Source organism: Solea solea, chromosome 21 (genome assembly GCF_958295425.1).
Source record: "Solea solea chromosome 21, fSolSol10.1, whole genome shotgun sequence".
Taxonomy (NCBI): domain Eukaryota; kingdom Metazoa; phylum Chordata; class Actinopteri; order Pleuronectiformes; family Soleidae; genus Solea; species Solea solea.
The window spans coordinates 21743164-21759930 of NC_081154.1; the positions used below are offsets into that span (position 1 = coordinate 21743164).

General features: G+C 43.5%; 1 protein-coding gene across 1 annotated transcript; it reads left to right on the forward strand.

Moving 5' to 3' along the window:
- Positions 1-1825: 1825 nt before the first annotated feature.
- On the forward strand, positions 1826-4456 carry LOC131448850 (uncharacterized). The gene is made up of 3 exons (XM_058621639.1): positions 1826-2845; positions 2945-3088; positions 3819-4456. Exons 1-3 carry the CDS (start codon positions 2285-2287, stop codon positions 3897-3899), a joined length of 786 nt encoding a protein of 261 aa, XP_058477622.1. The 5' UTR covers positions 1826-2284; the 3' UTR covers positions 3900-4456.
- The last annotated feature ends 12311 nt before the right edge of the window (positions 4457-16767 follow it).

Here is a 16767-nt window from a genome sequence, read left to right on the forward strand (position 1 = left end):
GAGTTGAAGCAAGACCATGAATCGGAACCAGAAAGTGGGCCAAGTATAGATGCAGCAGCTGATTAACTTGCAACACTCCAAAAACAATATGCAGATTTACAATTGAATTTTCAGTCTTCTGCACAAGCCCTAAGTGATCAAATAAAACGACTTAGTGGACAAGTAGAAAAAAATAAAACAAGTCAGTCAGCAGATCATCATGTTGGGATGCAGCCGCAACTGAACAGACTTCCTGAAGTAACCATTAAGAGAGAATTCAGGATTCAGGGGCAGATAGGGGAGAGAGGTCAGAGAGATAAACTCTCATTCACCAACCTGATGCACCAGATTGATATGGGACTGAACAAGGGACACAGTGAAGTTGAAATAACTGAAGCAGTTGTTAAAGCGATCAGTCCAGGCCTCAGAATCAGAGATATGCTGGAAATTAAACGTGACATCACTCTTCCCCAACTGAAAACGATACTTAAAGGACACTTCAAGGAGAGTTCTACTGACCTGTACCATCGGCCCGTGAACATAACACAGGAGAAACCAAACCTTCGAGAGGTTGCAGAGGTCAAAGGAAGCAGGCGGGCAATCTTGATGGAGCAAATATATCAGGTAACACAGTCACGCCATTAGATCAGCCCCCTACATGCCAAAAAGAACTGAGCAGGGATGTGCATAAGATCACGGCTGCCGCGGGGTTTTAAAAGGTAGTAAAAGGCAGTAAATTAAATTAGGCCAAATTAAAGCCAGTATAAAGTAGTAAAAAGTAGTAAACGTCATCTGACGAGGTAGTAAATTTTCGAACCCCAATCCAACTGGATTTGCGTTTCAACTGCGTTTTCCAATTAATTTTACTTACGTGAAGGCCGAGCTTCTTCAATTACTAAACTTGCGTAAATTTATTTTTATGTTGCGAGTAGGACCTGCGCGCGGGGGTACACGTGATCCTAGGTCCTAGGATCACGTGTACCCCGCGCGCGCGTTAAAGTCAGTTTGGGTACCCGGCTGGCTTGCTACCAAACCTCTCTGTGAGTTCGCATCAAAATGGGTAAATGTAAATTTTCAGACCTCTGGCTGGAGGAATCAGCCTTTAAAGACTGGCTTAGGCCAGTAACTGGCAACAACCGAGAGGCGTATTGCAGTGCCTGCAAAAAGACCATTAATATTACCTGGATGGGGGTGAAGGCGGTCAAATCGCATATGGAGTCTGCCAGTCACCGAGCCAGGATGCGGGGACATAGCGCGCAGCTACCGCTGTCGCTGTTTTGCGCTAGCACGACTGCTAGCTCTACGCCCTCAACCTCCACTGCTCCCTCAACTTCGCCTGCTCCCGCCCCGCAATCCACCGCCAGTATTCCTACGACCAGCACACAGATGCTCTGCGCTGCCACCTCTACACTGCAGGCCGAGGTACTGTGGTGTTTAGATTTAGCAGTAAAACACCACTCGTTCAAGTCGAACGATAACATAGGAGAGCTCTTCTGCATGATGTTCCCGGACTCCCAAATCGCAAAATCGTTCGCGTTGGCCAAGGACAAGACCGGTTACATCATCAAATTTGGCATTGCCCCCTATTTCAAGAAGCAACTGGTTGAGGCCATCAATCATGCTGGACCGTACGTCCTGATGTTTGATGAGAGCCTCAACCAGTCATCAAAGAAAAAACAAATGGATATACACATTCGTTTTTTGGAAAATGGTTGTGTACAGTCCAGATATTTTGGCTCACAGTTCCTGGGACATGGAAGAGCTGACGATCTGTTGCGGCACATCAAAGTAAGTTTATTTTCTTATACTTACACTTATTGGTTACATGTTTACAATTTAACTTTTTCATGGATATTTGATAATTTTATTTATTATTATTATTTTTATTAATAAATTATTATTATTATTTATTATTATTTAGCCTATCGTTGAATTTCTGTAACACAATATTGGAATAGTGTCTATAATTAAAAGTGTTATAGCCAAACTGTTATGCTCAATCTGAAGGTTGAGCATGGCTCAGATAAAGTCAGATCTACATTATTGGGATTTTGTTTACAGTGAGCCACATTTGGAGAACCAATGATCTAACTTTGGCAAAGCAGTCCTTGATATAGGCCTAATATCTATGACTGTCAAATGTATTCCAACACCTGACTTGTGTTTTACTTTAGGATAGTAAAGCTAAATGTTTAATTTGAAGGATATACAGTATTACTGTCTGTATATTGAATGTGGTTTAAATGTTATTTAATCAAACTTTTTTCTGTGTGATAATTCACAGGAATGTGTTGCACAACTCAACATGAGGGAGCTTCTCTCAATAGGAATGGATGGCCCTAATGTCAACTTTAGACTCCTGGATCTCCTTCAAAAGGAGCATGCTGAGCTGTACGGAGGTGCTCAAGTCCTGATGGTTGGGAGCTGTGGACTGCACACCCTCCACAATGCCATGAAGGCAGGCTTCACAGCCTGGCAAATTGACAAACTCCTGCGTGCGCTCCATTTTCTCTTCCACAACGTTCCTGCCCGAAGAGAGGACTACACCAACATCACTGGATCATCCTGCTTTCCCCTCTCTTTCTGCGGCCACAGATGGGTCGAAAATGTGCCGGTTGCAGAGAGATTCCTGGAAGTTTGGCCCATGATTCGGAAGTATGTTGATGCTGCTGAGGAGAAGAAGGTCCAAAAACCGAACACGGCCTCTTATGACGTCATCCTGGCAGCACTAGGCGATCCACTCTTAATCCCAAAGCTTCAATTTTTCCTCGCCATTGCGAGAAGTTTTAACCCATTTCTTCAGAAATACCAAACAGATGAGCCAGTGTTGCCTTTTTTGGCAAAAGATTTAACTGAGCTTCTGTTGGTAAGTATCACTATAAAGATTTTGATTAATTATTTTGAAAGTAAACCTGTATTAATTGATTGAATGGCTGGGTAACTATCTGCTTGTTATCATCATCAGAGTTTACTGAGGCGGTTCATTAAAAGGGAGCTCCTACAGGACCAAAGCCCCCTGCAGCTCATTAATTTGGACATCTCTGAGGAGAAGAACTGGGTCTCCCTCAAAAGGGTAGACATAGGCTTGGGGGCTGAATCTGCCATCAAGGTATTTTCAGTGTTTATTTGTTTTGTGAGTTGAATTTGTGAATTATGATGCCTGCACAAATCAACTAGCAAATACAGTTTGTTCAGTATTAATATTATCATTAGTATTATGTAAACATATCCTTTCAAAGAAAGCATCGACTATATGTTTCTTAATGTTTCTTGATAGGCACTCCTGGGCAAACCAGGAACCAAGATAGGGGAACTATCTGTACTCAGCCTGAGAAAAGAGTGTTTGCAGTGTCTGATTAGGATCATAAAGAAACTGCAGGAAAAGTCCCCATTGAAATTCCCCATTGTTAGGCAGATTTCCTGCCTGGATCCCACAAAGATGGTCAAAGATCCAGAGTGGTGCATCGTACAGATGAAGGCATTGGTACAGACTTTCATCCAGGGGCAGCAGCTGGCAGGTGGCATTGCAGCTGGTAAGAAAATATTGTATAGGGACAGTAGAAGTGGATAGGTTATTCAAATTGATTGAGGTCTTGTGCTAGAAATCTCATTTGTGGTTTTCTGCCTTTTTAATCTAAGAGGTGTAAAAAAAAGTGTCAATGATCAATTTGTAATTTAGGCAGGACTTCCGTGCCCCCCAGGTTGAGAACCAATGCTTTAGATACTGTTGTGTATCTGTGATGTACTCTATGTACTTTTGTTGAATGGATGATAAAGCAGTTGACTGGAATGTGTTAATGTAATGAATATATCTTAATTTGTACCTGTCAATGTTGCAGGTGATGTCATCATTCAACAATTCACATCCTTTCTCTCTGTCGTGGGCAGAGAAGATGAGTTTGTTTCCTTCCAACCCCTGAGGCAGCGTCTCGATGTCTTTCTCCACTCTAAACTCTGTACGTCCCATCCTGACCTGCTAAAGTTCTGCCAAAGTGCTCTCCTCCTTTCCCATGGACAGGCCACAGTGGAGAGAGGCTTCTCGGTGAATAAAGAGGTAGAAACGTGCAACCTCCGTGATGAATCTCTCGAAGCCCTCAGGTTAATCTGTGATAAGGTAGCTGTTTGTGGTGGCGTTCTTAAAGTTCCTTTGACCAAGGAGCTCCTGGCCTCTGCTGCTTCAGCGAGGTCACAATACAGGCTATACCTTGATAGTGAGCGGAAAAAAAAGGAGAGCGCTACACAAGAGCTGAAGAGGAAAGCAGCAAAGAAAGAGCTTGAGGACCTTCGGAACCAGCGGCAGGTACTCAATAGCGTGTGCCATTCACTTGAAAATGATGCCGACAAGTATGCAGAGATGACTGAGGGAAAGGCAGGAACAAAGATGGCTGAGCTCATCACAAAATCCAACTCTCTTCGTAGAAGACACAGGGACAAAAAAGCAGACCTTCTCCAAGTGGAAAAAATGATAGAAGAAAAAGCCACACAGCTGAGGCACTTGTAACTGCAATTTTTTTGTGTGTCCAGTGTTGAAGTTATTAAGTTGTTTGTTAATAAAATACTATTACAGTGTAAAGTTGCACTTTATTGCCATTTTTTTGAGGCCCTAATTTAACCATTTTGTTTCAGATTCCAATGTACAGTATAGCTGTTCATTCTAAAAGTCCAGTCTGTCTTCTAATTGTCATGGAACTGTTACTTTTTGACATTAAGTAAAACCTATGGACCAAGGCTGGTTGGGACATCTTGATTAATCCAACTCCTATGTTAGAGTTCCCTCTTACTTCAATGTAGCTCTCTCGCTGGCCCTAACACAAACACTCACATACACCTTCAAAGCCTCTCTCTCTCCCCCTTTCTCTTTCTCTCTGGTTCTCTGTATATATGTATGTATGTGTGTGTATATATATATATATATATACATATACATATATATATATTTACTTTAAGCTGCTACAGTTGAAGCTTGAAGTCGTGCTGGTAGTAAAAACTATTGTGATGGTAGTAAAAAGGTAGTAAAAAGGTAGTAAGTTCAACTTAAGAATCTCTGTATAAACCCTGAAGATGTTGTGTGATCGCATCAAGCAACTAGAAGAAATGGATGCATCTGAGCCTGAGTTATGTGAGGCAGCGAGAGAACTAGATGGTGCCACATGCAGGCAGTTTGGGAAACTGGGTCACAAGTGACTATGATAAGTGAAAAATGGACAAGAACTCACTTACCAAATATGACAGTCCGCAGCATAGAAGAACTGCTGGAATCAAACAAGTTGCTCGGAAAGGCAGTAAATAAGACAGCCATACCTCTTAGAGGTTGGGTGGAAGTGGAGTTTCAACTCAAAGCAGGCGACACGGTAAAACCAGAACTTCTTGTTCCTGTGCTCATTGCTCGTGACCCAGGTGTACCAGAAGAGCCAATAATTGGCTACAACGTCATTAAAGAATTGGTCAGGCTTGGAATGGCGCAGCTTCCTCCTGAGGTCACCACCAAGGCTTTGAGTGAAGCTTTTTCGATTGACTGTAAATGAACACAAGTGTTGACACAGCTACTCCAAACCAATGACACTGACATCAAAGAGGGAGTAGTTAAAGTGGGTCGACATTCTGTAGTCATACCAGCTGGCAGAACAAAGGAGGTCAGGTGCTGCATTCGAACAAGGCCCCTCCCTACCAAACAGGAAGTTCTGTTTGAATTCGATGAGACTCAAGGGTGGTCAAATGGGCTGAACATCCCCAACACCATCATTATCCTGCAGAGAGGAACATGATCCTGAGTCAACCTACCTGTGACAAATAACACCTGCTATGACATCACAACCCATGTACACTGTTGGGGCAGGTCCAGGGAATTAAAGCCACTTATCCTGCAGATGTGAGACCAGTTTGTGCGAAACTGAGTGAGGAAATGGGTCCAGTGGGTGAGTGGATAGCGGAAGAGACACTGACAGATGGACAGAGAGGTGAAGACGGAATTAAGTGGGATCCTCTGGTGCCCCTTGACCACCTGTCACCAGCAGAACAGTTGATGGTGAAACAGTTGTTGAGAGACGAGTGTGGTACTTTGCAAGGAACGATGGGTATGTGGGCAGCATTCTGTCCCTCAAACTCAAAATCAGGGACACCACCCCTGTCAGACGCACCTACACATCAGTGCCCAAACCATTACACAGAGAAGTCAAGGAGTATCTGGAAGATTTATTAAATCGAGGTTGGATAAAGAAATCTAGATCCCCTTATTCTTCACCCATTGTCTGTGATCGCAAGAAAGACGGCAGCCTTCATCTATGTTGTGATTATTTAAGTTGAACAGGAAGTCAATACCTGACCGCCACCTGATCCCACGTGTGCAAGACATGCTTAACAGCTTAACAGGAAGTGCTTGGTTTTCTGTCCTCGACCAAGGGAAGGCATACCACCAGGGCTACCTGGACGAGAGTAGTCAACCATTTACTGCTTTTATTACACCGTGGGGGCTATATGAGTGGATGCGGATCCCTTTTGGGTTGTCTTCCACTCCAGCAGAATTCCAATGAAGCATGGAAGAATGTCTTGTGGGATTCAGGGATGAGACATGTCAGCTGTACCTCGATGATAATCTTGTGCACAGTCGCACCTTTGAAGATCATCTGCGAGACCTACGAGCTGTTCTACGCTGCTACCAGGAACACAGAGTCAAGCTGACGCCACATAAGTGCGGCATGTTTAAATATCGTGTGAAGTTCCTGGGCAAGATTGTCACGAAAGACAGGTACACAATGGACCCAGCCGAGCTAGGAAGCCAACCACAGTAGGAGATCTGAGAAAAGTACTGGGTTTGCTTTCCTACTACCGCCAGAACGTTCCTAACTTCTCCCGCATCGCCAAACCACTATACAACTTGCTAGCGGTCGAGAAAACACAAGAGGGAAAGCTTAAGGGGAAAGGAAAGAGTAAAACAGTTGTATGGAAGAAATCTGATCAGTTGCCTTCCAGTAATTCCATCAACTGGACTGCAGAACACCATAAGGTCCTGTCTCAACATATAGAGTTCCTCCTACATCCACCTGTCCTAGGCTACCCCCAGTTCGAAGATCCATTCATACTGCACTGTGATGCGTTACAAGAAGGACTTGGTGCCGTTCTGTACCAGAGACAGCAGGGGAAGCTGGTTGTCATTGCATATGGTTCCAGAACTTTGACGGATGCTGAGAAAAACTACCACCTCCACTCAGGGAAACTGGAGTTCTTGGCCATGAAGTGGGCAATATGTGAGCGTTTTAGAGAGTACCTCTACTACGCACCATCCTTCGTCGTCTACACAGATAATAATCCGTGGATGTACAGTATGTCCTGACAACTGCCAAATAGAATGCGACAACTCACCAGTGGGTGGCAGAGCTTGCTGATTTAAACTTCTCCATATGCTATCGGCCAGGAAAACATAATGGTGACGCAGATGGCCTGTCCTGTATGCCATTGGACATGGGCAACTACATACAGAAGTGCTCACAGGAGGTGCAGCCTGAAGTGAAAAGCAGTGTGACCCAAGCTCTGTCTCTGCAGGTCCAAGAACAACAACCATGGATGTGTCCATTGACCATTGCCACAGCGTGTGCTGGGGAAAGTGACCTGGTGTCATCTCCTGTTGCAGAGTTCTCCCACAGTGAGCTGAAAAGGGCCCAAGAGGAAGATTTGGTCAAAAATAAGAGAATGTGTCCTGACTAAGCAGTGGCCCAGTGCGAAGAGAAAAGAGCAAACAGATGACCTGGCAGCACTAATGAGGGAGAAAAATCATTCCTTCATCGATAGATGGCATCCTGTTTAGAAAAACAGCCACACGATCTCAATTAGTGCTCCCCAAGAAATTCCATACAATGATCTATTGAGAACTGCATGAGGAGATGGGGCACCTTGGTGTGGAGTGGACCCATCATCTAGTTTGTGACCGCTTCTACTGGCCACACATGCAGCCAGATATCGAGCACTACGTCACCAAGGTATGTAGCTGCCTTAAACGCAAACGACCAAATAAGCCAACAAGAGCACCACTGAAGAACATAGTGACAACGCATCCTTTTGAATTGGTGGCAATTGAGTATCTGCACCTAGAGACATGCAAAGGTGGATATGAATACATCTTAGTCGTCATGGATCACTTTATCCGCTTTGCTCAGGCTTACGCCTGCACTAACAAATCAGCGAAGACTGAGAAGGTTTTCAGGGACTTTGTGTTGAAATTTGGCTTTCCCACCAAATTGCACCATGACCAGGGCAGAGAGTTCCAGAACAAGCTGTTTGCCAATGTGGCAAGTTGAAGTGACCCGTATTCTTCACGGGTGCACTCAATCACCAGACGGAATCAGTTGTCAACACAGAATCAACACAGATGCTCTGTGCAGGAAAGGACAGAGTCGCCTGTACTTCCTTAGAAGGCTGGCATCCTTCAACGTCTGCAGGAAGCTGCTACAGACCTTCTACCAGTCTGTGGTAGCGAGTGCCCTCCTGTACACAGTGGTGTGTTGGGGGGGCAGCCTAAAGAAGAAGGACGCTTCACGCCTGGACAAACTAATAAGGAAGGCAGGCTCTGTTGTAGGCACAGAACTGGACAGTCTGACATCGATAGCTGAGCGACGCACACTCAACAGGCTCCTGTCCATCATAGACAATCCACACCATCCACTACACAGCACCATACACAGACAGAGGAGCAGCTTCAGTGACAGACTGCTGTCAATGTCCTGCTCCACAGAAAGACTGAGGAGATCATTCCTCCCCCATGCCATCAGACTCTTCAACCTGCATCATACATGACACATACACGCAAGCACACATGTACATCTCATTCTACAACGCCTTTATATTTTTTATATATTTTTTCTTTTTTCCTTTTTATACATATGTTTCAGTTTATATTTAGACTGTACATAGACCTGCATGCCTCTTATGTTTCTATCGTGTAACATATTCTGGAGCTGCTGAACTGTGAATTTCTCTGTGAGATGAATAAAGTATCTATCTATCTATCTATCTATCTTGTCGCGTCATTGCGTAATTGCGGGGCAGTGCCGCCGACTGTTATATATATGGGCAGGTAACTGGGCCTTTGATGTGCGTCATACCTTCCTCCCGGATGCTGTGATCAGTCAGATCGTGGTTTGGCGTGGCCGTGACAGATCGGTGATCCATACTCCCTAATTGTGCGGTAGGTTACGCTGGTAGGATTATTGAATGCAGTGATGAAGTTATGGCGAGTGGTAGTGGTGTCACGCTTCCACTCTGTTGTTTGCAGAGTCTGCTGCATTGGCTGTGCGGAGCTGAAGTGTGCTCCCTCCACTGAGGGTGAACACATCAGTGTCGGAAGGTAAGCTGGCTACATTATGCTCTGGCCCCTGGTAGCTCTTGTTGGACCGCTGACTGAATGGCTTTTTGGTCTTTAGTTGCTGTGGACGGCAAGTGAGCCGTGCGCTCCCTCTCTCTCTCTCGCTCTCCCTCTCCTCACGAGTTGGAAGCGCTGCGCTGCTATCCTCTGGTAGGTACTGTATATGCAGGCTGATCCTGGTGTGTTTTTAAATTGTTACACCATGTTAAGATTGAGTATTTTTGCTCTTTGCTCGCTTTGCAGGTAATTGGGCCAGCGTGTGAATCGGGGTACCACGGCCCTGTAGAAACCTCAGCCTCCAAGCCGTGGCCGACTGCTGTTCTGTCTCCCTCTCTTCTTTTATTATTTTAGTTCATGTTGCCACTACTACTACTACTACTACTACTACTACTACCACTACTTTCGTGACGAGTACAATTTTGTGATGGTTTAAATTATAGTTATGAATATTGTTTCAGTTTGTTAGTTGCTTTATTTTTGTTTGGTTGTTTGTGTGTTTATTTTTGACTAAGTTGTTTGATTTGAATTACTGCATGTTTTCTCTATTCGATTAATTTGATTTGATTATTTTGGTTTGTTCTTTAAAGTGCCTTGTGAATTATTTAGATTGTGTTTGTGCATGTTATTGTTTTATTTCTTTGTATTCTGTTTTATGTGCATGTTCATTTTTGATTTATTCTATTCCATTTTGTATTAGTTGGGTTTGTGTGTGTGTGTGTGTGTGTGTGTGTGTGTGTGTGTAGTTGTGAGCTGCTGGCATTCACTCTGCTGATCATTTTTGTGTCTTGTTGCAGGGCAGGAGCTGTGGGGCAGATAGCGGCTGGTCCCCTGGTGGTGGTGTCCGTCATTGGTCCCTCGACTGTACAGCACTTGGGTGTCATCTGGATGGTGTACAGTACTCACTGTGGTGTATACTATGGCCCCTTTCCCTTCTCAGATTTCCTCCAGCTGCATTAGGCCCCCAGCCCTGGCCCGGCCTTGTGGTTTTTTATTAAGCTGAGCTTTGCGGGCAAGTAGTTTACATTGTCCCCAACTAATACTAAAACAGTGTTTGACTCCTTTTACTACTGGTATTTTTAAAGATTGTTAATAAAATATTGACTTATTGTTGGACTCACGTCTCATCTCAAGTGCTTTTCGAACCTGTGCCCTTAGTCTATGTGGAGACTTAACGTGGGCTATAGTAGTACATTTATTTAGTTATTTCCTCGGGGTGAAATTCCCTGAGGTGGCGTTGTCGGTTTTTCCTCAACTCCCACCATTTTGCCACATCTTGGCGCTGTCGGCAGGATGCACTTTTGAAGATAGAGACGTGAATTCCATTTTTTGTTTAATTTAATTCTGTTTTACTAATATTACGTTGTGGGATTGATTATTTCACTGTGAATTTGTGTGTTGTAGGGGGGACAGAACAGCAGCATTTGCCACAGAGTGTTTTATATTAAGTGAATTTTGTGCAGTTTGTGTGCACCTTACCTATTATTATGGAGGAGGAAATGCAGCAGCTTAGAGACCTGGTTATGCAGCTCCGGACCGATAACGAGCGACTATTGCGGGAAAGGGCTTTGTCTCCAGCGGGTCCTAGTACAGCTAACCTAGCTTCCCCGGCATCTGGTCGTGAGGCCCCAGTTTTAGGCCCCAACGCTTCTGTTACCGAGCGGTTGGTGGTAGTGCCTAGAGACCGGCGGTGTCCTATGTTTAATGGTAGAACAGGCATAGGGATAGCCGAGTGGACCGAGGAGATACAGGCATGCATGCGTGTCCGCCATCTGTCTGTCATTGACCAGGCCTTCTTTATTTTCGATCTTTTGGAAGGAGAGGCACGGGAAGAGATTAAGTATTGCACTAGTGTGGAGCGTGGCGACCCCATTAAGGTTTTAGCCATTTTAAAGGAGTTGTATGGTTGTGCTCAGTCATATGTCACTTTACAGCAAGCTTTTTTTGCTAGGAAGCAGCAAGAGGGCGAAACACTCCAGGAGTTTTCCCTGGCCCTAATGGCTCTTATGGAAAAGGTGGAACAATGTGCTCCTGATGGTTTGCTTAATGCAAGGGTGTTACTTCGTGACCAATTTGTAGAGCATGTCCTTGACAGTGCTCTTCGTCGGGAATTAAAACAGTTTGTCCGTGGTCAACCTGATGCTACTCTTTTGGAGGTGCGTGCAGAAGCCATTAGGTGGGAGAGGGAAGGGTTTCCAGGGGGCACTAGAGAACGCATTTACTCCCTCCCTTCAGGAGGGCCTTCAGTGTGGGGTGCAGAGTGGGGTGCAGAGTGGTCCCGGCCCCCCTTGCTGCCTCATATGGGTCAGAGCTAGGAGAGTTAAAGGAGCTTTTGAAGCGTCAGCAGGAACAGCTCAATCAGCTCACCCAGACAGTAGCGTCTTTGCAGAACCGTCCCATACAGACTCACCCTCCTCGCAGTGGCCCGCTGATCTGTCGAAGGTGCCATCAGCCGGGGCATTTCGCGAGAGAATGTGTTGGGGAACGGGTTCCTGCTCGTGCTAATTCTGCCACACCAACATGGAGGCATATTGTGGAATTCAGGGCTCTCATACGACTCCGTACCACCCGCAAGGGAATGGACAGGTGGAGCGATTTAACAGGACGTTGATCTCCATGCTGCGAAACCTGACCAAAGAGGTGAAAGCTGACTGGAAGAGCTCCTTGGCAAAGGTCGTTCATGCGTATAACTGTACGTGCAGCAAAGCCACTGGATATGCGCCGTACTACCTGCTTTTCGGCAGAAACCCAAGGCTTCCAGTAGATATCATGTTTGGCTTCAAGCCAAGTGACCAGAGTGCATTGCACAGTGAATATGCCATGACGTGGAGAAAGCGTATGTCACTCCGGCAGTTTGCCCTGCCCCCTCCTCTGCCGGCCTGCCGACCCTGATTACACACACCTGCTGACAATCAAGCCATGTGGACTTTAAAAACTCTCTGTTCCCCTGTTCCAGTGCCGGTGTGTTTTTCGCCCAGCCCTGATCACCCGAGCTCCTTGTCACAGCCACAGATGCCACAAGTTTTGATCCTCTTTGTGAGCGACGATTTTCCTTTGTAAGTTTTCTTAGCCTAGCCTGTAAGTTAATACCTTAGTTAAGATTTATAGCCCCTTTTGTTTTCCTCCTTGGGAGAGATTTTCTGTTTGTTCATTTTTTCACAGCTTTTTAGGAAACTCCAATCACTAGGATTGTGACTTATGTTTTATTAGCTAGACTGAGTAGATCCAATCATTTAGATTGCGTTTTGTGTTTGACCTCGTCTTAGTTAGTTATAGATCGCCAATCAGTAGGATTGTGCTTTGAGTTTGTTTTCGTTTTGAAGTGCCTTGAGCCTTGTTTTTCCTCTGTTTGGAGAGTTTTCTGTTTAAGTGTTTAATGATAACCATAGTCTGAGTTTTGTTTCCTCTTCGGAGTGATTTTTTGTTTCCGCGTATATAGTTACGCAACGTTTTGCTCCTTTTGAGGAGCGTTGCGCTCCCCATTGGTTATAGTTTTTTATAGCCACGCTTTGTTTTCCCTCAGTAAGAGGATCTGCCTGTGTGTTTTGTTAAGAGTGCCAATAAAGACAATAAAAGGCCTCTGCGTCTGAGTCCTCACTGATCCGTCTTGTCAGCGTATGGAGGAAGCTTATCACCTGGCATCAAAAACAGCGCAAGGAGAGAGAAACAGAGCACAAGAACGCTATGATCAAAAGAGCTACGGAGCAGAGTTGCAGCCAGGTTGCCGAGTCCTCATTCATAACTTTGCTGAAAGAGGAGGCCCAGGGAAGCTGAGATAATTCTGGGAGGTCTACATCGTCATCAGTACTCCATCTACAGGAAGAAGAGGTCGATACGACAGCCAGTTGAAAGCAGAGGAAGAGGACTTAGTGCCACATTCCATGATCCAAGAACCAGAGGTCGCTGCGGATGAAGGTGACCAGGATCAGGACATGGTGGACGGCGGGTTCGAGCCAGAGGCCGAGCAGAAGGAGCTGGTGAGAGTAGAGCCAGAGCAACAGGATGCAGAGTCGGTAGTGTGAAAGAAATTCTGGAGTCATCAGTGTTCAGTGAATCATATCTTTACTCTATGCATAAAGGAGAGACCCTGTCACCAAGAAGGTCTAAATGTTCTCTCTCGTTTCTCAAGAAAGCTCTACCATTTATACAGAAACATCAAAGTAAAACAAGAACAGACACAATAAATAACGTTTATGACCCCATTAGATGTTACCTATAATGTTTACGACGACTAACAGATACCATTATGTGGAACCCTTACCTTGACCCTTCCTTATCATACACTTTCCCCAGCCTCCATTCACAGCTTGACTGTTAGTAGATAGTTATCTTAACCACTACAGGAAACAGAGGAAAGACTGGTCATTTCCCACATTTCCTCCCTTTTGACACAGTGTCAACATATTTTTTGGGAAATCACATTGTAGCTACACAGGTTCAACAAAAAGGCCACGATTCGTACAGCTGTCTTGATTTTCTGTTTATTTTCTTCTCCTTCGCCGTCGACATCAATAAATCATAAGACACCGTGAAAACTATAAATACAAACATAAAAGTCCATATGAGTCCATTGAGGCTTATTTTAACAAACCAAAAATGAAATACATATGACAATTAATATAAGTATATTTACCGTGTGCGCCTCTTGAACACAGTGCAGAAAACTTCCGAAATCATAACCTCTTGCCTCCATAACAGTGTTCCCGCTTCTGACCCACAATCCCTCAGTTTAACCTCAAACTGACCCCAGTCATGTGAGCATGCACTTCAAAATAAAATGACCTTACTTCAAGGTATTTAAGTGACATTAAAATTATTATACAGACATAATTTAATTCACTTATGCATAAATGTACAGCCCTTTTTGTCTCCTATTTATTAATGTTAACACTTAATGAACTCCAGTTTATAGCAATGAAATCTGTCTCGAAGACAGTTACACACATGGTCTCGTTAACTAACTTTTTCTACGACTACACACTGCAAACCTATTAGTATGAGTTAACTTCAGAATATCACAAGAGAAGAAATAAAACACCAAGGAAAAAAAAAGCAAACCAAAACAATTCTATTCACATTATCTCTTCATCTGAATCACTCTCACTATACAGGTTACCTGGGACCCATTCTGAAATGTGACACACATTTGATTCACAATCCTTACTTTGTTCACAAGGTACTTTCACATACAATGGTGTTCTGTCACCTCCAAGTACTCCCCCTATCCACCTATACACAAACGCTCGCATACAAGTGAGTGCACAAGTACAACAACAAAAAGTTGTACCAAACACAATTAGCCCAGGTATACACACATGAACAATCATTGCACCCCAGGGACCAAATTGTTCGTTTAACCATCTATTGAAACTAAAACCTGCTGATTCAGAGGGACAAAATGAGTCACGGATCTTCTCCAGTGCTGTAATCACACTAGTGATGTTATCTGAGTTAACAGGGATTACTGTAACTCAAGAGTCACCTGTTAAATATAAAGTCAAACAAAGACCTCCAGTTTTTGCCAAAATGTAATCAAGAGCCATTTCGTGTTTTAACAGAGTTAACCTATGGGATTTGTCATTTGCCGCTAAATATTGGAAGCCTTTTATAGTTTAATTAGCAAAACCAGACATTGAATATGTAATGTTGTCAATATGGTCAGCCAGAAATGTAACACCATACCAAGGCAATAATCCGATACCCAATTTTTCTCCCAATGAAATACGCCAATGATATGATGAGAGGGTGGAAAATTGTGCCATCTCTCGTTTATGAACGTGCATAGGGTTTGAATTTTGATTCAGAGTTATTGGGAGTATTGCTAAATTAGCAATAGTTAAGTTAACAAAATAACAACACCCAGACCATTTTGGTGGTAAAAACAAGAATGCCTCATTACCACAAGGCCAATAAAAATTTCCAATAGGAGGTATACCTTTATGTGCAGGAGCATGAAGATATTTATTAACTAGCACAGTTTATTTATTTCTAAATGTTATTTTAATGGGACTGAACTTAACTCGATTAGTGTTTAAACTAATAACAGGGTTTGAACAATGTGAGATTCCCATGAACTGACCTGTGCCGTTTGAACATAAACAAACAGAATGTGAGAGATTTGTAATCTTGTTAGGAATCTCAGTTGGTTCAGCATAAGTGGAATTTGAAGGGAAAGATTGTGGAACCATGTTCTCACAAAACCAATCTGTTCATGCAAAATAATGTGTTTACAGAATTTAAATTATCCTTCAATACCTTCACACTGGAGACTCCCCTTTTTTCCATTCCACATGTGTAACAAAATCAGTTTAAAAATATATATTACATGTTTATTGTTTTTTTTTTTTAAAGCTAATGTATCTGTGAAAACAGTATGTATGCATTTATGGGGTTAATAGAGATATTTGTGTTTGAGAGGGAGAGAGAAGAGCGAGGGACCGACCGAGAGAGAGAGATCACGGAGAGAGAAGACGCGAGAATTGTGTAGTAAACACTAACAAAAAGAGATTGTTTGAGTAGATGTTTGTGACCAAGTTTGTGGAGGTGTTCAATCCGGACTCTCCAGAAGACTTAGTAGTGTCTTTCCTGAAGCGATGGCCCACAAGTGTCTGGGGCCAACTCAAGATCTTGCCCCAAGAGTTTGTGCCTTGATCTACGGTGGCCTGGAAGTGCAAACCAGTATTACAAAACTTGAAACAAATTTACAAATACAGAAACAAATTGACAAAAGTTAAAAGAAATTTACATTTTCCAAAACAAAGTTACAAAATGCAAAAGACTTTTACAAATGCCAAAACAAATTAACAAAATGCAAAACAAATTTACAAATACCGAAACACATTTACATTTTCAAAACAAATTTACAAAATGCAAAACAAATTTACAAAATGCAAAACACTTTTACAAATACCGAAACACATTTACAAAAGCCACAGTCCTTACAGATAGGGAATGCCCCTATCGGCAAGTGACCCGGAAATTATACTGTGAGTGGTCAGTTTGTGACTTCTGTCTCGTGAGAATGGATGCTTGTGATCGAGTGAGGTTTTGTCCCTTTTGTGGCAAAAACATTTACCGTTTAACGCCATTTTGTTGTTCATGTGGACGGTCTTTGGCTTTTATGGAAGACGTCGACCAGGTGGAAGGATCGGATATGCTGCAGCATTGCATTTCTGATTTCATGGAGGGCCACTCGTATGACGTTATTGGAGACATGATGTCATGTTTACATGGCGAGAACTCTGAAAAGTAAGCTCAATGAAGCAGAAATTATTTTCATCTGCAAACGCTGTCATCAATGCAATCACACTGGAACTTTCTGGACCTGGACAACTGTTTGGTTACCGCACAATGTGGCAGGTACTTAAACAGAAGTACGGTCTACAAGTAAAGAGAGATGATGTTATGACTTTGCTTCGGGAGCTTAATCCACAAGG